The sequence below is a fragment of the Canis lupus genome, chromosome 7, assembly GCF_003254725.2.
Source record: "Canis lupus dingo isolate Sandy chromosome 7, ASM325472v2, whole genome shotgun sequence".
NCBI classification, from domain to species: Eukaryota; Metazoa; Chordata; class Mammalia; order Carnivora; family Canidae; genus Canis; species Canis lupus.
Genome location: NC_064249.1, coordinates 47542119 through 47568062, shown reverse-complemented (window position 1 = coordinate 47568062; position 25944 = coordinate 47542119). Strand labels below are relative to the sequence as shown.

General features: G+C 35.7%; 1 protein-coding gene across 7 annotated transcripts in view; it reads right to left on the bottom strand.

Moving 5' to 3' along the window:
- Positions 1–25944, bottom strand: part of RIT2 (Ras like without CAAX 2) — a 475191-nt gene that overhangs the window by 165540 nt on the left and 283707 nt on the right. For all 7 annotated transcript variants that reach the window (XM_035719223.2, XM_049112675.1, XM_049112676.1 and 4 more), the window contains one exon: positions 25636–25827. In XM_035719223.2, coding sequence (XP_035575116.1) covers positions 25636–25827 — 192 coding nt within the window. The remainder of the gene's footprint in view (positions 1–25635; positions 25828–25944) is intronic.

The window sequence follows — 25944 nt, the reverse complement described above, 5'->3', positions numbered from 1 at the left end:
ATAAATAATAAATTTAAAAGGTCTATTTTAATGTTTAATATAGTAAATATCAATAGATAAAATTCAGATAAACAGAAGATCTTTGGAGGTCTTCAATAATTGTAAGAATGTAAAGGGACCCTTGAAAACAACTAGCCTTTATGTTTTCTTGCCTATAAAATGTGTACAAATATGTTATGATGAGGACTAGTACATAGACATAGTAAGAATCTAAATTAAAGCAAATTATGAATATAAATTCAGAAGAGGACAAGAGGAAGATGAAATCACATAAAGGACGATAGGGAGCTTTAAATGTTACTAAGAAAGTTCTGATTCTCAAATTGGACATAGAGCTTATTCATATGCATTTTACTATGTATTTCACAATTTACATATATTCTGTTATATCAACTATCTCAAAATTTTAAAGTTAGAAGTAGGATTCTAAGTAACAACTAATTGGAATATAGGAATGGGAAAAATTGGAGGTCAGTTGAAGTATGCTAATGTTTTGTTTCTCATAAAATAAAAACACCTATGAATTTTATCTTCTCAGGGGAAAATATAAATATGTGGAACACTGGAGGATGACATATGAAGTATAAACTAGAACTTCCAAACAATGACATTTTTTTAAAGTTTGTTTTAAAGTTATTAAAAAATAAAAATTAAATTTTTTTAAATTTAAAAAGTTATTAACTAAAGATAAGAATGCATCAAAAGAAGTCATACCATGCATCTTTTCCAACCACAAATGCTATGAAACTAGAGATCAACAACAACAAAAATACTTGAAAAGGTACAAATACATGCTATTAATAATGAATGGATCAACTAGGAAATTAGAGGAAATAAAAGATTACATGGAGAAAAATTAAAAGTTTTTTCCCTTTCAATTTATTGAGAATTGTTTTGTGACCTCATATATGATCTATTCTAGAGAATTACATGTGCACTTTAAAAAAATGTGTGTGTTCTACTGTTTTACGGTGAAATGTGCTAAGTGATACACCTGTTAGATATATCTTGTCCAATGTGTCATTGTTTAATTGTTGATTTTCTGTTTCGATGATCTATCCATTGACGTAAATGGGGTGTTTAAATCTCTACTTCTAATGTATTATTATTGATTTCTTTGTTATTAGCTGCTTTATGTATTTAGGTGTTCCCATGTTGGGTGCATAAATATTTACAATTTTTATATCTTTTGTGTGTTGTTCCCTTGATGATTCTATGGTGTCTGTCTTTGTCCCTTGTTACATTCTTTATTTTAAAGTCCATTTTGTTAGTTCTAAGTATTATTACCTTGGCTTTCTTTTTACTTTCATTTGCATGATAAATACTTTTCCATACCTTAACTTTCAATCCACATGTGTGTTTAGGTCTGAAACGAATTTTTTATAGGTAGCCTATTGATAGGTCTTGCTTTTTTATCCATTCTGTCACCCTATGTCTTTTGTTTGGAACATTTAGTCCATTTATATTCAAAGTAATTATTGATAGGTATATACTTTTTTCCATCTTATTCTTTTTGATGGCTGTTTTTATAGTCCTCTGCTTCTTATCTTGCTCTCTTCTGTCAAAATTTGTTGGCTTTCTTCAGTGATATACTTGGATTCTTTTCTGTTTATTCCTTGCATATCTATTACCAGCTTTGATTTGTTTTTACCGTTAGGTTTGGTATAACATTGTGTCTATATAGCAGTTTATATTAAGTTGATGGTCACTTAAGATAGAAACCATTCTTTACTCCTCTTCTCCCAATGTTTTAGGTATATGGTATCATACTATATAACCTTTTATTTGTAAATCCTTTGATTTTTTAAAAATTTATTTGTTTATTTGAGAAAGAGATGGGAGGGGTTGACAAAGAGAAAGGGGGAGAATATCAAATATGTTTCCTCTTGAGCACAGAGCCTGATGTGGGGCCCAATCCCATGACCCTGAGATCATGACCTGATTTGAAATCAAGTCAGATGCTCAAGCAACTGAACTATCCATGCACCCCTATAGATAATACTTAATTTTACTGCTTTTGTGTTTCCCACTTTCCTTACTTCTATTTGATTATTTTTCCCACCATATTTTGAATGTATCAACAATTAAACAATGACACATTGGACAAGATCTATTTAACAGGTGTATTACTCAGTACATTCCACCATAGAACAGTAGAACACACAAGTTTTTTAAAGTGCACATGCAATTTTCTAGAATAGATCATATATGAGGTCACAAAACAATTCTCAATAAATTGAAAAAGATTGAAGTCATACCATGCATCTTTTCCAACTATAACACTATGAAACTAGAGATCAACGACAACAAAAATGCTCAAAAAGGTACAAATACATGCTATTAATAATGTATGGATCAACTAGGAAATTAGAGGAACTAAAAAAAAATTACATGGAGGCAAATTAAAATAACACATTGGTCCAAAACTCTTTGGGATGCAGCAAAAGCTGTTTTAAGAGTGAAATCTTGAGCAGCCCAGGGGGCTTAGCAGTTTAGCACCACCTTCACCCTAGGGCCTGATCCTGGTCCCGGATGGAGTCCCACATCAGGCTCCCGGTGTGGAGCCTGCTTCTCCCTCTGCCTGTGTCTCTGCCCCTCTCTCTCTCTCTCTCTGTCTCTCTCTCTCTCTCTCTCTCTCTCTCTCTGTGTGTGTCTCATGAATAAATAAATAAAAGCTAAAAAAAAAAAAAAGAGTGAAGTCTTAGCAATACTGGCCTACATGAAGAAGAAAAACAACCACTACCTAACCTTACTCCTAAAGGAGTTAAAAAAAATAAAAAGAAAAAAGAAAAAAGAAAGGAACAAACAAAATCCCAAACCAGTAGAAGGGAATAATAAAGATTAGAGCAGAAATAAATGACACAGAAACAGAACAAAACAAAACAAAACAAACCACAATATAACATATCAATGAAGCCAGGATCTAGTTCTTTGAAAGATCAACACAATTGACAAACCTTTAGCCAGACTCATCAATAAAAACAAAAACAAAAACAAAAAAAACAAAAACAGAGAGGACTCAACAAAACTACAAATGAAAGAGGAGAAACAACTGACACAACAAAAATACAAAGCATTATAAGAGAATGTTATGAGAAATTATATGCTAGCAATTTAGACAATCTTGAATAGATAAATGTCTAGAAACATAATCTACCAACATTGAAGCAGGAAGAAATAGAGAACTTGAACAGACAAATTACCAGCAATGAAACTGAATCCACAACCAAACAGCTCCCAATTAAACAGAAGTCCAGGACCAGAGCCTTCACAGATGAATTTTACCAAACATTTAAAGAGTTCATATCAAATAAAATAAAAAAATAAAAGAGTTCATATCAATTCTCAAAAAATTCCAAAAAAAAAAAAATAGGAGGAGGAAAACTTCCAAGTTCACTCTATGAGGCCAGCATTACCCTGAAACCAAAACCAGATAAAGACCCTACAAAAAAGAGAACTGCAGACGAATACCTCTCATGAACACAGATGCAAAATTTCTCAACAAAATATTGGCAAGCCACATTCAACAATACATTAAAAAAAACATTCACCATGATCAACTTAGAATGATTCTAAGGATGCAAGTATGTTTCAATATATGCAAATCAATGTTCTACATCATATCAACAAGGGTAAAAAACCATATGATCATTTCAATAGATGCACAGAAAACATTTGACTAAGTACATCCATTCATGATAAAAACCCTCAATGAAGTAGGTTTAGAGAGAACATACCTCAACATAATTAAGATCATATATGAAAATCCCATAGCAAACAGCATATGGGGAAAACTGAGAGCTGTTCCCCTAAGGTCAGGACCAAAACATAGATGACCATTCTTACTGCTCTCATTGAACATAGTACTGGAAGTCCTAGTCACTGTAATCAGACAACAACAAGAAAATAAAAGGCATCCAAAAGTAAGGAAGAAGTAAAACTTTTACTATTTGCAGAAGACCTGATAATATATATTGAAAACCCAAAGTCTCCACCGAAAGACTATTAGAACTGATAAGTGAATTCAGTAAGGTCACAGGATACAAAATCAATATACAGAAATTTGTTGCATTTATATGTACTTACAATGCAGGACCTGAAAGAGAAATTAAGGAAAAAACCCCATTTACAATTGTACCAAAAATAATAAAAAACCTAGAAATAAACTTAACCAAGAAAGTAAAACACCTGTACTCTGAAAACTATAACACATTGGTAAAAGAAATTCAAGCAAACACAAAGAAATGTAAACATATTGCATGCTTGTGGATTAGAACAAAATACTGTTAAAATGTCTATACAATCCAAAACAATCTGCAGATTTAATGCAATCCCTAACAGAACACCAACAATATTTTTCACAGAACTAGAATAAACAATCTTAAAATATGTATAGAACCACAAAAGACCCTGAATAGCCAAAGCAATCTTGGAAAACAAAACTGGAAATATCAACAATCCCAGCTATCAAGATACATTGCAAAGCTCTAATAATCGAAACCATATGGTACTGGCACAAAAACAGACTAATAGATCAATGGAAGAGAACAGAGAGCCCAGAAATAATCCCATGATTATATGGTTACTTAATCTTTGACAAAGAAGAATATGCAATGGGAAAAAGATCGTATCTTCAAATGCTGTTGGGAAAATTGGTCAGCAACATGCAACAGAATAAAACTAAACTTTCTCACACCATATACAAAAAACACCCCTTTAAAACGGAGTAAAGACCTAAATCTGAGACCTGAAACCATAAAACCCTAGAAGAGGGCATAGGCAGTAATTTCTCTGACATCGACCAACATTTTTCCAGATATGTCTCCTGAGGCAAGAGAAACAAAAGCAAAAATAAGCAATTGGGACTACATCAAAATAAAACACTTCTGCACAGCAAAGGAAACAATCAACAAAACTAAAGACAAGCTGCTGAATTGGGAAATATATTTGCAAATGACACATCGTAAAAGGTTAGTATTCAAAATATATAAAGAACTTATACCACTCAGCACAAAAAAACCCAAATAATCCAATTAAAAAGAAAACATGAACACACATTTCTCCAAAAAAGGCAAGAGATGGCCAACAGACACACGAAAAGATGCTCACATCACTCATCACTGGGGAAATGCAAGTCAAAACCATGAGCTATCACCTCACACCTGTCAGAATGGCTGACATCAAAAACACAAGAAACAAGTGTTGGTGAGGATGTGGAGAAAAAGAAATCCTTGTGCACTGTCAGTGAAAATGCAAACTGGTGCAGCCACTGTGGAAAACAGTACAGAGGTCCTTCAAAAAATAAGAATAGAACTACTCTATGATCCAGTAATTTCACTACTGGGTATTTACCCAAAGAATATAAAAATATGAATTCAAAAAGATATATTCACCCCTATGTTTACTTGGGCATTATTTACAATGACCAAATTATGGAAACAGCCCAAGTGTCCATTGATAGATGAATGGACAATGAAGCTGTGGAACACACACACACACATATTACTCAGCCATAAAAGGAATGAAATCTTACTATTTGCAATGGTATGGATGGATCAAGAAGGTATAATGTTAAGTGAAATAAGTTGGTCAGAGAAAGACAAATACCATAAGATTTCACTCATACATGGATTTAAGAAACAAAGAAAAAAAGAAACACACCAAGTAACAGACTCAACTGTAGAGAACAAACTGAGGGCCACCAGAGAGAGGTAGGTGGGGGAGGGAATGGGGAAATAGGTAGAGGGGATTAAGAGTACTCTTATCCTGATGAGCACTGAGTAATGTATAGAATTGTTGAATCACAATACTGTATACCTGAAACTAATATAATACTATACATTAACATTCTATCCTAGAACTAACATTTTATACAGAATTAAAATTAAAAAAAATGATTTGGACTAGAGCAGGCCTAAAGTTTACAATGTATTTTGGTGAATTTATAAATTAGTCTATTATTTTGTTCATTAAAAAAGAAGCAATTTGGAAGATTCAATAACATATACCCATGTGTTTCTAAGAAAATTATCTTGCGTATGATACAATCTAATGAAATTATTAGAAAAAGTGGACAAATCTTCAGTCTTATGAACCTCTCAGACCTCTTTCAGAATTTGACATAGTAAAGAAAACAACTAAGAAATTTATATAGTATATTGACCAGCAATACCAGCTCTATATCACTAGAGAAGAAATTTTTAGGCAAATCTCCAAATACAACTCACAAACTTAAGATAAGCTGAAAAAAGAAGTGACATATTAGTGTTTTGGGGTGTGTGTGTGTGTGTGTGTGTGTGTGTAAAATAAAGAATTCATCAGAATATTTAAGAAACTCCTATTAATTCATATACAAAGGCATGTAATAAGAAAAATGTGGGCAAAGAGTAAAAGGGTACAACAAACATATGAAAAAGTGTCCAACTTAATTGGTAGTCACAAGAATGGAAATCAAAGGAATGATATATTTCACATTCGACTGGCAAAAATGTAAAAATCCAATAATTAGTACATAGAAAGGATTTTTTAGTACATTCTACAGGGTGCAGAAATTGATACAATTATTTTGGAAACCAATTTGTCAATACCCAGTACATTGAAAATATGCATGCCATCACCCAGTTCAGTTTTTTTTTTAATTTATTTTTTATTGGAGTTCAATTTGCCAACATATAGCATAACACCCAGTGCTCATTCCATCAAGTGCCCCCCTCAGTGCCCGTCACCCAGTCACCCCCACCTCCCACCCACCTCCCTTTCCACTACTCCTTGTTCATTTCCCAGAGTTAGGAGTCTCTCATGTTCTGTCTCCCTCTCTGATATTTACCACTCATTTTTTTCTTTCCCCTTTATTCCCTTTCACTATTTTTTATATTCACCAAATGAATGAGACCATATAATGTTTGTCCTTCTCCGATTGACTTATTTCACTCAGCATAATACCCTCCAGTCCCAGTTCAGTTTTACCTCAAGCTATTTTTGCTAAGGTTGTTTTTGCACATATGTTTGAGGAGATGTGCAAAGAAATGTTCATGACAGCATTGCTAGTAATGTGAAAAAGCTGATGGAAACATTTAACAATAGATCAATATAAATTGCAATGTATTAATTGATCGAAATATTATGCAACCATTAAAATGAATGAGCTAGGTTCATATATGTCAAAATACATATATAAAAAAATAATAACCTTGTGTGAAACAAGAGCAAGGTATTTGGATAGACATGTAGATAGGTAGACAGACCTGTATACCTATATATATGAATATGTGTATCCTATATATTTAAATACACTCAAATTCTACAATATGCAACCTATTATTTCTAACTACACATGGTTTGTAAATGTATAGAAACATGTATTTATGATTAGAGAGCAGATAAGGTAAGGAGGCTTGCTCTAGAACCCACAACTAGGGATAAAGACTGAGGAGGAAAAGAGGAACTTACATTTATAAGCAATATTTTTTCCTTTTATTAAATAAAAGTAACAGAGGTAAACATATACACATATATATATGTATATATATAAATATATATCAGCCTCCCCTAGGAATATTTTCATTTTAAGCCTTGCCTCTCTTGGAATGAAAGTCTTTACTCCTCAATATTGAATAGTAAGTTTCAATAAGCAGGGAGAGATGTGTTCTGAGCTTGAGAGCAGCAGCCAGTCTGAATTCACATTACATATTCAGTTATACGCTCTGCCTATTATTATGACTCTATGTGCCATCAGGCAAGAATCAAACACAAGTTTTCTTTTGTTCTAAAAACAAAAACCAAATCCATCCTCTCTTATAATGTCTCGTTTTTATAGACACATATACTGAATATACAGCAAAATAGAGTAAAAAAGGTGCTAAAATCATATTACATTAATGTCATTACCACATGAATTTCTTTATAAGAGATGTCTTTCTTTATAAGAGATGTCTTCTTTGATTATAATGTCTTTATTTCTTGATCTTTTCTATTTAAAGCAAATTTTATAAGAAAAAGATAAATCTTAATTTAAATAATAGCATGTTATACTTAAGATATTCCAATGATTCTTCTAACATTATTGGTTTCTTAGAAAAAAACCATCTTCTATCCAGGCTCTCCCCTGCTGCTTCTCATGGTAATTTTAATTGCAGATTATTCTCATTTTGCAGCATTACTGATAGGTTGGAAACAGATGACATACATCATTAATTGCTGTGTATAGAACACTGCATTTCAAAAACCTGTCTTTTTTGCCCAAGATTTTGTCTGATATTAGGAAATGGCTTTGTTTTCTTCATTAGGACAATCGTTACTGAAAACAATGTAGCTTTTCCAATTATTCCCAGTTTCCTTACACTAAACTCAAGGCCTGGATTAGCCTTCCCTCCTGTCTGGTCTCTCTCATCATTTCCTTTATATACTTAGTGTTGGTGCTTTAAAAGATGTCCATACATATTTTTGAATTGCCTTTCCCTAGCATGGTGATGTTTCATGGAATTATCTCAAACTTTTTGTTTCTCTCCATCTTTCCTCAGTTTGCATCTAATGAAAAAGAACAAAAAGGAGTATTTCTTTGCCTATTTTTGTTTATAGTCTTTCTTCCAGGGACACCTTGGTGGCTCAGTGGTTGAGCATCTGCCTTTGGCTCAGGTCATGATCCCAAGGTCCTGGGATTGGATCCCACATCAGGCTCCCCGCAGGAAGCCTGCTTCTCCCACTGCCTATGTCTCTGCCAATCTCTGTGTCTCTCATGAATAAATAAAATATTTTTAAAAATTAAGTCTTTCTTCTATGTTTTAGTTTAGCATAAACTAGTTCCCTCTTCCACTTACTGTACAGACCAGTTGTGTAGGCGGATATATATAAAATGGACAGTGTGAAAAGTACAAAGGCACTAGTGAGTGTAGAAGTCACAACAAGAAGGGCACCTCAGTGTGTGATGTTCAGTGATCAAATGGTTTAGTGTGCTCATGGTTTAAAATTTAAGGCATAGGAAGTTGGCATGATAGAGGTACACAAGGGCTGTGCTTAGATGGGATCAGGCATTGGAATTAACTCTGTAGAATATCAGAAGGATTGTGTACAAAGGACAAAATTATCAGATATATATGCATTTGGAGGAAAAACAAACACTCAGCTCAAAGCAGGGACCTACCAAGGTAGGTGATAGTTAACATATCATTAAAATTTGAGGGTAAGTTCCCCTTCTAGAAATTGCCTATGAGGTAATTTTGAACAACCTTCTACTGAAAAAAAACTACTAGACCTGGAAGGACAGATCAAGACAATGTTCCCAATTAGATTAAGTTGATGTGGGATTTTTTTTTTAATTTATTTTTATATTTAAGTCTTTCTAGTTTCCTACCAGAAGTAAATTTGATAAGTCATAGTGACTAAAATATCAAAAGTAATTTTAAAAATCTAGGTGGAAAAAGAATAAAAATAAAAAAATAAAAATCTAGGTGGATAAAAAAGTTGTTATTCATCACATATTTAAATAAATGTGTTTAGCATTTTCAAGGACATAAAAGATTAAAATTTTTAGCAAGTAAGATGAAATTTTAAAAGCAGAATTGCTAGAATTTAAAAACAATCAATTTAAAAATAACTCAGTAGGTAAGTTCAATAAGATTAGGTGTAAGAGAAATAGTAAACAAAAAGAACATTCAGAAGAAAATATCTAGGATGAAACACAGGGAGATAAAATGGAAAACACAGAAAAAAGCATAACTCAAATACACGATAAGGTGAAAAGGACTAACATAAGTCTAACTGGAATCCTAGAAGGGAATACTAAATAACAAATACAAAAGTAATGTAAGTAATATTTGAAGAGGTAATGACTAAGAACATTACAAATCTTTTTCTTTTTCAAAAAATAAGCCAACTCAAAATGCACAAATTTTAACAAACACATACACAGAAGAAAGTAAGCAAGCATGAGAGAGAAAGCCACATAGGTACATCAGAGTAAACTTCTTAAAAATTAAAGACAAGGGATCCCTGGGTGGCGCAGCGGTTTGGCGCCTGCCTTTGGCCCAGGGCGCGATTCTGGACACCCAGGATCGAATCCCACATCGGGCTCCCGGTGCATGGAGCCTGCTTCTCCCTCTGCCTATGTCTCTGCCTCTCTCTCTCTCTCTCACTGTGACTATCATAAATAAAAAAAAAATTAAAGACAACAAGAAAAATGTTAAAATCACCAGGGGTGGAAGATGTGGTATAGCAGGTACGGTGCAGAATACCTTCAATTAACAATTAACTATTCCCCTTTAAGACGAAGTCCAATGGAACAATCCACAAAAACAGGGACTGAATAGGTATCATGATGACACTAAACTCATATCTGTCAATAGTAACTTAATGAATGGGCTTAATGACCCCATCAAAAGGCGCAGGGTGTCAGACTGGATAAAAAAGCATTTTTATTTGCTGTCTACAAGAGACTCATTTTAGACAGAAGGACACCTACAGCCTGAAAATAAAAGGTTGGAGAACCATTTACCATTCGAATGGTCCTCAAAAGAAAGCAGGGGTAGCCATCCTTATAGCAGATAAACTAAAATTTACCCCGAAGACTGTAGTGAGAGATGAAGAGGGACACTATCTCATACTTAAAGGATCTATCCAACAAGAGGACTTAACAATCCTCAATATATATGCCCCAAATGTGGGAGCTGCCAAATATATCAATCAATTAATAACCAAAGTTAAGACATACTTAGATAATAATACAATTATACTTGGTGACTTCAATCTAGCACTTTCTACATTCGATAGGTCTTCTAAGCACAATATCTCCAAAGAAACGAGAGCTATAATGATACACTGGACCAGATGGATTTCACAGATATCTACAGAACTTTACATCCAAACTCAACCGAATACACATTCTTCTCAAGTGCACATGGAACTTTCTCCAGAATAGACCACATACTAGGTCACAAATCGGGTCTTAACCGATACCAAAAGATTGGGATCGTCCCCTGCATATTCTCAGACCATAATGCCTTGAAATTAGAACTAAATCACAAGAAGAAGTTTGGAAGGACTTCAAACATGTGGAGGTTAAGGACCATCTTGCTAAAAGATGAAAGGGCCAACCAGTAAATTAAGGAGGAATTAAAAAGATTCATGAAAACTAATGAGAATGAAGATACAACCGTTCAAAATTTTGGGATACAGCAAAAGCAGTCCTGAAGCGGAAATACATCGCAAAACAAGCATCCATCCAAAAACTGGAAAGAACTCAAATACACAAGCTAACCTTACACCTAAAGGAGCTAGAGAAAAAACAGCAAATAGATCCTACACCCAGCAGAAGAAGAGAGTTAATAAAGATTTGAGCAGAACTCAATGAAATCGAGACCAGAAGAACTGTGGAGCAGATGAACAAAACCAGGAGTTGGTACTTTGAAAGAATTAATAAGATAGATAAACCATTAGCCAGCCTTATTAAAAAGAAGAGAGAGAAGACTTAAATTAATAAAATCATGAATGAGAAAGGAGAGATCACTACCAACACCAAGGAAATACAAACGATTTTAAAAACATATTATGAACAGCTATATACCAATAAATTAGGCAATCTAGAAGAAATGGACGCATTCCTGGAAAGCCACAAACTACCAAAACTGGAACAGGAAGAAATAGAAAACCTGAACAGGCCAATACCAGGGAGGAAATTGAAGCAGTCATCAAAAACCTCCCAAGACACAAAACTCCAGGACCAGATGGCTTCCCAGGGGAATTCTATCAAACGTTTAAAAAAGAAACCATACCTATTCTACTAAAGCTGTTTGAAAAGATAGAAAGAGATGGAGTACTTCCAAATTCGTTCTATGAGGCCAGCAACACCTTAATTCCAAAACCAGACAAAGACCCCACCAAAAAGGAGAATTATAGACCAATATCCCTGATGAACATGGATGCAAAAATTCTCAACAAGATACTAGGCAATAGGATCCAACAATATATTAAGAAGATTTTTCACCACGACCAAGTGGGATGATCCCCAGGATGCAAGGCTGGTTCAACACTCATAAAGCAATCAATGTGATTGATCATATCAGCAAGAGAAAAACCACGAACCATATGATCCCCTCAGTAAATGCAGAGAAAGCATTTGACAAAATACAGCATCCATTCCTGATCAAACCTCTTCAGAGTGTAGGGATAGAGGGAACATTCCTCAACATCTTAAAAGCCATCTACGAAAAACCCACAGCGAATATAATTCTCAATGGGGAAGCACTGGGAGCCTTTCCCCTAAGATCAGGAACACAACAGGGATGTCCATTCTCACCACAGCTATTCAACATAGTACTAGAATTCCTAGCCTCAGCAATCAGACAACAAAAAGACATTAAAGGCATTCAAATTGGCAAAGAAGAAGTCAAACTCTCCCTCTTCGTCAATGTCATGATACTCTACATAGAAAACCCAAAAGCCTCCACCCCAAGATTGCTAGAACTCATACAGCAATTTGGCAGTGTGGCAGGATACAAAATCAATGCCCAGAAATCAGTGGCATTTCTATACACTAACAATGAGACTGAAGAAAGAGAAATTAAGGAGTCAATCCCATTTACAATTGCACCCAAAAGCATAAGATACCTAGGAATAAACCTCACCAAACAGGTAAAGGATCTATACCATAAAAACTATAGAACACTTCTGAAAGAAATTGAGGAAGACACAAAGAGATGGAAAAATATTCCATGCTAATGGATTGGCAGAATTAATATTGTGAAAATGTCAATGTTACCCAGGGCAATATACACGTTTAATGCAATCCCTATCAAAATACCATGGACTTTCTTCAGAGAGTTAGAACAAATTATTTTAAGATTTGTGTGGAATCAGAAAAGACCCCAAATAGCCAGGGGAATTTTAAAAAAGAAAACCATATCTGGGGGCATCACAATGCCAGATTTCAGGTTGTACTACAAAGCTGTGGTCATCAAGACAGTGTGGTACTGGCACAAAAACAGACACATAGATCAATGGAACAGAATAGAGAACCCAGATGTGGACCCTCAACTTTATGGTCAACTAATATTCGATAAAGGAGGAAAGACTATCCACTGGAAGAAAGACAGTCTCTTCAATAAATGGTGCTGGGAAAATTGGACATCCACATGCAGAAGAATGAAACTAGACCACTCTCTTTCACCATACACAAAGATAAACTCAAAATGGATGAAAGATCTAAATGTGAGACAAGATTCCATCAAAATCCTAGAGGAGAACACAGGCAACACCCTTTTTGAACTCGGCCACAGTAACTTCTTGCAAGATACATCCACGAAGGCAAGAGAAACAAAAGCAAAAATGAACTATTGGGACTTCATCAAGATAAGAAGCTTTTGCACAGCAAAGGATACAGTCAACAAAACTACAAGACAACCTACAGAATGGGAGAAGATATTTGCAAATGACATATCAGATAAAGGGCTAGTTTCCAAGATCTATAAAGAACTTATTAAACTCAACACCAAAGAAACAAACAATCCAATCATGAAATGGGCAAAAGACATGAACAGAAATCTCACAAAGGAAGACATAGACATGGTCAACATGCACATGAGAAAATGCTCCGCATCACTTGCCATCAGGGAAATACAAATCAAAACCACAACGAGATACCACCTCATACCAGTGAGGATGGGGAAAATTAACAAGGCAGGAAACCACAAATGTTGGAGAGGATGCGGAGAAAAAGGAACCCTCTTACACTTTTGGTGGGAATGTGAACTGGTGCAGCCACTCTGGAAAACTGTGTGGAGGTTCCTCAAAGAGTTAAAAATAGACCTGCCCTACGACCCAGCAATTGCACTGTTGGGGATTTACCCCAAAGATACAGATGCAATGAAATGCCGGGACACCTGCACCCCGATGTTTATAGCAGCAATGTCCACAATAGCCAAACTGTGGAAGGAGCCTCGGTGTCCATCGAAAGATGAATGGATAAAGAAGATGTGGTTATGTATACAATGGAATATTACTCAGCCATTAGAAATGACAAATACCCACCATTTGCTTCAACGTGGATGGAACTGGAGGGTATTATGCTGAGTGAAGTAAGTCAATCGGGAAGGACAAACATCATATGGTCTCATTCATTTGGGGAATGTAAAGAATAGTGATAGGGAATGGAAGGGAAGGGAGAAGAAATGGGTAGGAAATATCAGAAAGGGAGACAGAACATGAAGATTCCTGACTCTGGGAAACGAACTAGGGGCGGTGGAAGGGGAGGAGAGTGGGGGGTGGGGGTGAATGGGTGACGGGCACTGAGGGGGGCACTTGATGGGATGAGCACTGGGTGTTATTCTGTATGTTGGCAAATTGAACACCAATAAAAAATAAATTTATTTAAAAAAAAACAATTAACTGATTTTCCAAAACAAGGGATATCATAGAAATGAAATTCTATCTTCAAATTGTTGGAAGAAAATGACTGCAAATCTTGACATACATGAATTACCATGCAAAAGTATATATTCTTTCAAATATATACATGGGACATTTACAAAAAGTGATCATATGGCATGCTAAAAATCAACACTTTACAAACTTCAAAGGACTAAAATTATACAGATCATATTAAAAATAGCAGACAATAAGTAATAAGTTCAATAACAAAATACCTCATAAATCACTATAAGCCCAGAAATTAAGGGCTATACTTCTAAAAAGCCCATGAGTCAAAGCAGAAATCACAATCAAAATTAGAAAATATTTTGAATTTAATGGTAAATAGGATGTAACAATTTAGTGTATAACTATAACAAAGCCTTCTTTAGAGAGACAGTTACAACCTTAAATGCCTACATTAAAAAAGAACAGATGAAAATCAATGAGCTAAGCATCCATATCATGCATTCACAAACAGAATAGCAAATAAAACTCCAAAAAATTAGGAAAAAATAATTAAAATATAAACCTGGCAATTATAAAATACAAGATTCTAAGATAATCTAATAAAGACAGAAGATATAAAGGATAATATATTAAGATGTGGGCTTATTCCATGACTATATGGTATGTTTTACAATGAAAATGAATCCATAAAATTCGCTATTAATAAAATAAAGCCCAAAGTTGGTGCTTTGAAAAGACTAACAACATTACTAAATTCATGCCAATGCTGTTCAGTAAAAAGGGAAGCACAAATTAACACTAGCAGGAATTTAAAGGAGCTATCATTTCAGTTTCTACAGACACAAAATGAACAGAAGAACTTATAACAATTTTATGCCAGTATATTTGCAAATTTGACAAAGAATACAAAAAAATTAATTAATAAAAAAACACTCACTGGATAGTCTCTATAGTAGAGAAGGCAAACGATAGAATTAGTAAATTAAAGACAGATCAATAGAACATACTCAATCTGAACAGAGAGAAAACAGACAAAGTAAAAAATGGAATCCTCTGCTGAAACATTGTAATAGGGAAGGAACAGCCTTTTCAATAAATTGTGCTGGAGCAATTAAACATCCATCATCAAAAAAAAAAAAAAAAACGGGGGGGGGGGGGCGGCAAAAAAAACCCAAACACTTTAAACAGAAAATAATTCAGGATGAATCATGCTCTTTAATGTAAAACATAAAACTTCAAGAAAAGAATAAGATGAAAATCTTTGGGACCTAAAACCAAGTGGTAGTCTTTGATTTGATAGCAAAATTATGCTTTATTCGATAAAAAGAAAAAAAACAGACTTCATCAAAATGAAAGTTTTTTCCAGCAAAAGATCCTGTTAAAAGGATGAAAAGGCAAATTATACACCAGGAAAAAATATTTGCAAATCACCTATCTGACAAATGCCTTGAATCTCAAGTAAATGAAGAATTCTCAAAACTTAATATTAAAAAATAATCAATCAATGGAATAAATCAATTATACAATAGTCAAAGGACAGACATTTCACTGAAAAGGCTATACAGATGGCAAATAAACATATGAAAAGATGCTTAATATTATCAGTCATTGAAGAAATGCAAATTAAAACCATAATGGGTTATCACTATACACCTAACAGAATGTCTAAAATGGAAAATAGTGATAACATCTAATTCTGGCAAGGGTGAGAATGTAAAATAAGTACAGATGCACTGAAAAATACATTGGCATCTCCTTTCAAAACTAAAAATGGACATATCATAAGACCTAGCACTTTTGGGGCTTTATCCCAGAGAATTATAGACTTGAATTCATGCAGGAATTTGTAAATAAATGTTTATAGCAGCCTTATTTATAATAAATGAAAACTGGAGACTACCCAAATGTCTTTAAAGGGTGATGGATAAACAACCTGTGGTTATACCCAGAATGCATGTTATTCAGTAATAAAAAGGAACAATTACTGATAAACAAAACTCAGATGTGCCTCAGGATATAGTACTGAATGAAAAAAGCCAATCTCAAAAAGATGTGTACTGGATGATTCCATGTATGTAACAATCATGAAATAAACTCTTTGCATAGAGATGAAGAACGGACTGGTGGACTGATGGTTGCCAGGAGTTAGGGTTGGGGTGGGTAGGGGATGGACGTGGCTATAAGGAGTAGTATAAAGGAGTCTTATAGTAATGGTACAACTGGGTATCTTGACTGTAGTGGTGGTTATGCAAGCAACATTGATGTCAGAATTGCATAGAATTATACACATATACATACAAATGAATATGTGTAACGGTTGAAATTCAATAAGCTCTATGGATTAAACCAATATCAATTTCTTGTTTTTGATATTTTATAGTTATATAACAATCATACTGGGGATGCTAAGAGAAGGGTACACAAGGCTTCTCAACATATTTGCTTGTAATCTGTGCCTGTATAATTATTTATTTTATTTATTTATTCATGAGAGACACAGAGAGAGAGAGGGAGAGAGAGAGAAAGAGAGAATGAGAGGCAGAGCCATAGGCAGAGGGAGAAACAGGCTCCCTGCCAGGAGCCCAATGCAGGACTCGATCTAAGGACCCCAGGACCATGAACTGAGCCAAAGGCTGACGCTCAATCATTGAGCCACCCAGGCACCCCTGTATAATTATTTCAAAGTAAATTTAAAAGCAAGATGATTGTGTAATTTCCTAAACACGTGATTGAAGTTGAAGAATTTCTAGTACGCAAACAAGAAGTGTTCCTCTTTCAGAAAATAGGTTTCCTTCACTACTAGAAAGTTCACTTTAGAAACTTTGCTTTTGCTAAGACCTACATTACTATCTGTTTTGGCTATTGGAATGAAAACTGAAGATGATTTTCACTTTTACAAAATGCTATTTACTTCTTTGCTTTACGCCCTTCTGGCTCACGAAAGGTTTCATAGGAACACTCTCCTATGCAGATAGAAAGGAAAACCGGTATTTGTAATTCAACCTATCAATATAATTCTTTTGGATTTAGGATTGTCTTGGTCTCTATGATAGCTATACTTATACATATAACTGTGCACACATACATACAATGTTTTTTTTTCATTTTTTGTGTTTTTTTTTATATAAAGCCATAAGTCTGAGAATTTAAAATCATCTCAAATATCAGAGTTTGTCTACAACAGGATACCTAGGGAAGGGCACAGAGAGTTGACATCTCCCATGGGATAATAAAAATTGTAAAGCTTCACTCACTTGGTATTTCTTTTCAGGTAGCTTTTTTAAGTGATTGGTTTGAAAATTTTCAAGAGATCAGAACAATTTTGTAATCTTGGATTTCACTTCAAAGCTCCAATCTGATTCCCCATGCACGTTTTCTTTCCTCTTTTCCTTAAAAAGAAGCTTATTTCTATATGCTGCTTCTGACTTGTCAATTTTACAAATGTGGCCAATGATCCGTGAAAACCAAACAATTCATTTTAACACCATTTAAATAAGGAAGGGAAGCAAACAGTTATGTCAGTTCAAGCCGAATAGACACAACCTGTGTTCCAATGAAACATGAAACTGCCAAATGGAATGTGACTTAGTTGTAGGTGCATAATATACGCAGCAAAATTTAGATTTTTTTATGACACATTTGATTGGAGAAGTGGATTTAATTCATGTTATTTTCATCATTGTTCTTTTTATATAAGAATTAGTTTTTACTTTAAAAATTTTATTTCTTATGTATATAGATGCTTGTGTGTGTGAGCATGCATGTGTGTTTTTCTTTTAGGTTTCCAATAGCTCATTTAAGACTTCGAAAATGCTTCAAGGGTCTAGATTCTCTCTTATGGAGTCTTATAAATGACCTCATGTCTTTTCATCTATATTCCTTCTAGCCCAATGGTTCTCTAGCTTGCTGCAAAATCGCTCCATTTGTTCAAATAGATTTCTGTGCCTACTTCCACTGTTTCTGATTTATGAGGACTAAGATACAACTTGAGAATGTGTGTTTCCAACAACGGTTTTAGGTGATGCAGGTTCTTCTGTTTAGGGGACTATAATTTGAGAACCACAGGTCTCATCCAGGGTGTTTGTCCATACATAGTAAAATTAGCTTTTCTGGAATAGCTAGTAATCTTTATGTCTTTCTCATTTATTGCCAGTTTTTACTCAGTTTGACTTTGTTCATGATCTAATGGGGAAAAACAGCGCCGATTCCTCCAAAGCTCTGTTCAAAATTCATTTACTTAAAGTTTGTTTACCTAATTATCAGATGTGAAACAGAGTAACAATTTCAAACTTGAGTTTACAAAATCTGTGCACTAAAGCCTATATACTTTATCAGAAAACTCACTGGGCCTTCCTCCAGTTTTAATTACTCTTCTTTTTGACACAATTCTTACATATTTCTTCCTGTGTGATTTTTTAAAAAAGATTTTACTTATTTATTCATGAGAGATACAGAGAGAGAGAGGCAGAGACACAGGCAGAGGGAGAAGCAGGCTCCACGCAGGGAGCCCGATGTGGGACCCGATGTGGGACCCAATGTGGGACTCGATGTGGGACTCGATCCTGGGTCTCCAGGATCACGCCATGGACCCAAGGTGGCGCTAAACCGCTGAGCCACCCGGGCTGCCCCTCTTCCTGTGTGATTTGTAGTCTTTCCCAGTTCAGAGACCCCAAGGGTAGTAAGGAGCTCCTTTCTGGGTCCCCCCTACAGGCTGTAGGTTTCTTTCTGGGTTCTCTTGCTTTTTTCTCCCCCTTTAACAGAGGGCACCCTGGGTATCTGTCCTTGCCTTCGTGATTTTAGAGGTTGGTGCTTTCCCAAGAACTAAGTCACGGGCTTACGTGCTTCCCCCTCCCTTAACATCACCTCCCCTAAGGTGTGTGCTTTAGCCCCCCCTCCCTCCTCTAGGGATGAGTCCCCCTCCAGAGGAGATTGGATCAACCTGTGCCGTCCCGGTCCCATCCCACTCAGACAGGTCTTGCTTTCATTTCTGGCTAGTGAGTTAGACTTTTGTGTTTTTGAGGTTTATTAGCAGGTCTGCTCAGGAACTAGACTAACCAGTAGCTTTATATTGGATAACCCCAGTATATTGTTTTGGGGGCTGATAAAGCAGGTGTAGACCCCATCTTAGATCCCAGTGATATGCCCTTTAGCTCCCCACCCCCAGCCTCCATGGGAGTAACAGGAGTGATGATAAAAGTTTTCATTAAAAAAAAAAAAGACACATTTGCTAGTGTCTAACTTGTAAAACAGCAGATAAGAACATAGAAACCCAAAGTAAACAATCCAGGTGAAGGATGAGGATGGTAGTACATAGTAGTTACTGAGTCCCTGGTTTGTACCAAGCACTGTGCTAGATAATCTAATGACATTATGTCATCTACCCTACCTGAAAACCTATGAAAGTCCCTGTTCTACAGAAACAGACACTGAGACAGACTTTGGAGTGCATAATACTGGTTAGGGATCAATACTTACAAAGGAAGGAATAGGAAGCTGGATTGGGTCGAGGGAAAAGCTGAATGACAATGCAAGCCCCAACAAAGTTTGCCAAACCAGCACGGGGATCTGGAGCAAGATTTGCTTGTCATGGTGTCCCATTGGATTGCAATGGCTAGATGTATGTGCCCATACTTCACTGAAAATGGGCAAACCTGGAAAGAGTAGGACCTCAGACAAGGAGGCTTTGTGTGGCTAGGGATGGCCCTGAAGCAGTCCACAGACTATGCCTCCTATCTCTGTGCTGGGAGTGAGGCACTTCTTTGAAGGAGAATTTGGGTGTTTGTCAAGTTTGTCACTTATTTGTCCAAGGATCATCTCAGTGAAAATTCAAACTCAGGTCTATCTGATTCTTTTTACAATATACTTCATTGTTTTCTGAAAAGTATTTGCTAAGTATATGTCTTAACCTTGTCTTGAGGAATTCATCATGGACATTCAGTGCATTGTGTGACAATGAAACCATGACCTCAGGTATCACTGAACAATGTAGCAGTTTGTCCCTACATGAATGGTCTCCAAATTTCACTGTAATTTTGTCACCTGTCATCCGGTCAGGGTGTTGCACGAGTATGGAATCCATGAATAGTCTATTGCTTTCACCCACGCTGCCATCATTTTTCATCCTGATAACTAAATCTCCTGACTGGCCTTCCTGCTTCCATTCTTGTCCCCCTCCAACAACTAGATAGATTATGAAAATGCATTCTTGCCACAACTCTGCTCAAATATTTGAAGTTATTTCTCTTCCCATGTATGTATGTGTGTGTGTGTATATATATATATATATATATATATATATATATATATATATATTCTAAGTGTGTATAATTTTATTCCTGACACCATTTTTGCAGTATGCAGTTGTTACATACACACTCAAACTGGTCATTATCTGTATCTCCCATACTATAATTTCAGATTCTTCTAAAGTTTTTATCTGTCATGTTCACTCCTGAACACCAAAATCTAAAAAAAATTAAAAAAAAAAAACAAAGAAAAACCTTTTGTTACCCATTGAGTAATTACTAAATATTTTGTAAATACTAAATTGAATGAAAGAATGGTGAAATAAACAAATATATATATAAGTATCAGAAGACTGATTTGGGTTCAAAGTCTAGTTTTAAGACCCACCCATCTAGTTAAATTACACCAAACTCTAAACTTTGTTTTGTTTTCCATCTTAATTGAAGTTAATACATTGACATTTAAAATATATATATTTATTTGAGAGAGGCAGAGACCGAGTGAGTGAGAGGGAATGAGTGAGAGAGCAACGAAGACTCCCCACCCTATCAGGAAGCCTGACATGGGGATCCCATCCTGTGACTCCAGGATCATGACCCAAGCTGAAGGCAGACATCTAACCTAATGGAGAGAGCTACCCAGGCATCTCAATACATTGGCAATTTTAATGAAAAAAATAGCATATAAAGAAAATGCTATGGAAATATGTAAAGAAATGCTTTACATATTTATGTTTTGTGTTTGACAAAGTTGGTCTTCAAACAGGTCCTTATCTATGAAATTATTTTGAGGCTGCTTGATATATATGTGCTAGGCAGCCTGGTCCTCCCAAATCCTCCTCCTGAACACTCCATGGCTTATGCACACTCACAGTACCCCAATTCATTACCTCCTTTCTACATCTACTCTTGTTGGCCCTATCACCATTCACCTGCTCCTTCTACCTGCTCCAGATGCTTCTCCATTCAGCATCGTCCCTCCTCAAAAATACTACCCACATTGATCTTTCCTGGTTTTCAGAAACAATTGCAATTATACATGGTGTCATACTGTTCGATATTCAGTTTTGTTGTTTAATATAATGTTCTATATCACATGCATAGATCCCTTCTGAGGAGAGAGAAGTCCTTGAGGAGAGAGATGGGTTCTCTCTCATTCTTTTTACTGTGCCACAAACTTGCCATCTCTCCACAAAGATAAGCAGATGCTTGACAGAACTCTAAATAGAGGTTATTTTTCTTAACACAGCAATTTCTGATCTCTGCAGCTTTTATATGCCCCCTCTCAGTAAAGGAATTGAACCATTTTCATTAGATAGATTACTGAAGAATAAGCAAGGAATATTTCCTGATCCCAGACCTACATTCAAAGAGCAGGCTGTGGAAAGCAGGGTTTCAAGGCTTCAAACTAAGTATTAAGCTCCAATTAGACTGTCCCTGCTGAATGGTTTGTCATGGTCTATCTTCAGGATAAAATAGTTTGTGGTCTGCGACTGATATAAAACTTTCCTAAACCAGCTCCCAGATCCTTGGAACTCACTCCATTCATAGCACCGTTTTTACTTTGTACGAGTGGTCATGGTTTTGCAAAAACAAAAAAGCAGAAATTCTTGCCTTCTACTCCCTAGTGTGACAGCAGAAGACATAATAGAGATGAAGACCATGCAAGTTCTGAGACCTAATGTAGTCTGGGAATTTAAAAAGAGGGCTTTAGAATCATCTGGATGGACTCTGGACAAAATTATGCTTCTAATAAGAAAACATTGCCTTTCAGTGGTTTTGAGCATCATTTCCTTGTCCTTATTTTTCCTCACATTCTTCCTAAGTTCTGGCTGTTACTGGCTTGTCCAGTACCTGGAGCTCGTCACTCCATTTCCAAAGAGCTATCATTTCACTTCTTCCTGCTCCAATACAATGTAATTGCTTATGTTCTATCCTCTGAAGAGCATGGTAAGATCCTGAAGCTGATATTAAAAATTTTAAGAAAAACAGCAATGACTTGGAGCCCCAAAGTATAATGTAGTGTGATTTCTAATCAGACATACTGGACATGTTCTCATAGCCCTATCTAGCTGTGTGACCTTGAGCAAGTCACAGAATGTATTAAAGCTTCAGATGACCCATCGGTAAATAGACATCATAAAGGAGCCTACTTGGTGGCCTTGTAGTGAAGATGAAATGAAATTATGTGTGATAAGTGCCTGGTATGGAGCCTTGCAATACTAAATGCATCATGAATATCAGTATCAAAATGGATATTGTTCTTAGAGAAAATACAACTTTAAACAGAGCCCTTCAATATTTTTGTTTAAAGACCTCATTAATAACAAAGGACATGAGGCATCAAAACTTGTTTCTTTTTCTTGGTATAAAGGGACTTGGATTCACCAAAATGCATTCAGGATGCAGCCACCTACTCTACCAAACAAGCATGACAAGAAACAGCTGTTATCATCAGTGCTTTCCTTTCAATCACTTTCAACGAGGGGGAAGAAGAGCCTCCAAGTAAAAACCCTAATTTCTCTGCCTCATAGCCCTGAACAGAAGCACTAGCATGATTTCCTTTAGAACCTTCCAGACTTTAACATTATTATTCTAGGATTCTTCACAAAACTCTTCTGAGCTAGAGATGATGCAGGTGTCAGCATCCTTGTTTATACATTAAAAATAAATAAATAAAATGGAGACCTAACAGTTGAAGACTCATATAAGAGAAAGAGTACATGTGATCAGGGTTTTAGTCTTAAATTTGTCACTAATAACAGCATTATTTTACTGAAATTGATTTCTACCAGTATATTTACTTCTCAAATATTCTCATCCATCCACTGCTTGCCTTACAACTACACAGAGCAGTTATAGGATTAAAATAAAGTGTGAATGGAAAGTATTTTGAAAAAGAACAACTACTCTACAATTATAGGAACAATTATTCCCATCACAAACACCACAGCCAGAAGCCAAATTTGCATATCAACACTTCATTATTGGAGACGTTGGTACGTGAGCAATTTTAAAAAGATTGTAATTTGAGTTTTCATGGTTTTTGCACTTTCTGTGACTATCTTGTTTACTTGCTTTTCTCTAAAAGGAAAAGTCTGTCAAATCTGCTAAATTACTCAGTTTACTGTCATTTTTCATATTTGTTTCAGTGATGTTTGTGAGTCACACCACTGCTAATCTGCAATTACCCAGGCTGAGACAGGGGTCCCATTGAATACCTTTGAGCCTGGGGAAGCAGAAGCAGAGCAGAATGGTGAGGGGAAAGCAAGTGTCAGCCAGTGTTGGAATGATGGAGAGCAATCATTCTATAGACAATCTGATTAACTTTTGCCCGAAAAATGTTCCCTCATGTTCTCAAATCCACTAGCTTACAAGAGCCACTTGTAGCTCTCTTGACTGGCATTCAATTAAAAGTTTATGTTCTCTAGGAATTCTGAGAAGTGCAGTAAAGGTGGCCATATAATCACCAATGGTATATTTCCATTTCTCAGGGTGCTCCCTCATGTCACTTCCCAGAGGTCCTTAAAAAAAAAAAAAAGAAAGTAGAATATCCCCACTTTTAAGAGGAGTACCTGAAAGGTTCACCACTAGACCTATACTTACTTCTCTTCTTCCTTTATGACAAATATCACAGAATAGATTCATATTTAGCTGGTGAGACAAACTTGAATTCCTATCTAACCATATTATTCTAAACATTGCTTTGGAGAAAGAGAAACAACAAAGAATGTAGGAAAACGGGTGCAGAGGAGACATATAGCTCCTAAAAAACAGCTGCCACTTTAAGATGCTTAGATTTTCAAGTAAAATATAGAAAAACATGCAACTACAAAAATGTACTGCACTAAATCATAGAAATGTTTCTGTATTAAGCATAGATTTATAAGCATTGACCCTATGAGATATTTTCACTGTAAGTAAACATAAAATGCATTGGATACAAAAGTCCAAATATATATAACATTTAAAATAGAAAAGAATTGTTTTAGTAAAGATTCTTACCTTACCAAAAGGCTTTATTAGGAGGCTACTTTAAGTCTAAAAAACATTAACTGGAAACATACAAACTATTCAAATCCAGTTCAAATTTAAAGTCAATGCAAGTAAAGATAAAGTATCTAAAATTAGAACTAAACCATTCAATTTAGAGAATTTGATTTATAAAAATTTGATTTGCATGCAACTTCTTAGCAATTTGATTTGTACAAAGTAAGTCATGGCAATAGAATTGTGAGATGATTTGTCTGCTCCCTGAACTAGGTTTTGGTCATTTAATCTCTTTAGGAGTACTAAGGACAACTGAAGTATTATTACCTTGCAAAGATGAGGCCATCTCAGCTTGCCCATCAGGCTCTGATAATGTCTGATCAGAGAAGAATAAACCATAATGAACTACGTGAAATCTGGTAATGGCTCACAATCCATGGTTCCTATATTATCAGAAACTAGCCATGGTTTCTGCATTATCAATTTTGTTGGGAGAAATGAACTGAGATCACAATGAGATCTCAAGCTGCAGGGGAAGCTTGAAGCAGATTGATGTTATATGGAAGCCATTTATACAATCTGACAAGTGGGGCTTGTTTTAATTCTGGAGGGTGGGAAGGGTCCTGTGAACTCTAATGGTTAGTTTGGTCTTTACACGGTAGCTGGATCCCAAGAGCAAGCATTTTAAGTGGCAAATGACGAAGCTACAGAACTCTTGCAGCTCAAACTCTGAAAGTGTATAGCATCACCTCTACTAAAGTCTACTACCCAAAACAAATGGCAAAGCCAGCCCAGATCCAAGGAGATGGGAGAAACAGATTATGCCTCCGGTTGAAGTGGTGAGGACACTGTAAAGTAGCATGTGGGATGAGATATTTTGTCGCAATCTACCACAGGATTTCGAAGATTTCTTAGAAAAATCACAGCATCATTTATTTCTCATAATTCTCAGTATGAACCTTGGTAAGTGGTCATACTTTGCCAAGTACTATATACCCTTTGAGTTAGGAACAAACAAAAATTTGGCACTCACCTGGCGGAATTGTTCTAGGTCGATTTTGTTACCCACCAGCACCAGGGGAATTTCGTAGGTGTGGCGGACTTGAAAAATGAGCTCTTTAAACTTGGCAGCTTCCTGGAATGATTGGCGGTCAGTGACAGAGTAGCAGATGATGAATCCCTCCCCACCTCGCATGTACTGCTCCCGCATGGCTGTGAACTCTGCCTGCAGGAAAAGAGCAAAACTGTTATGTAATTTAAGACAATGAAGCCAACCCGTCAATAAAATAAAAGGTCAAAAGTAGATAAACTATGAGACGAAGTAGTTGGGTGGAAATTTTGT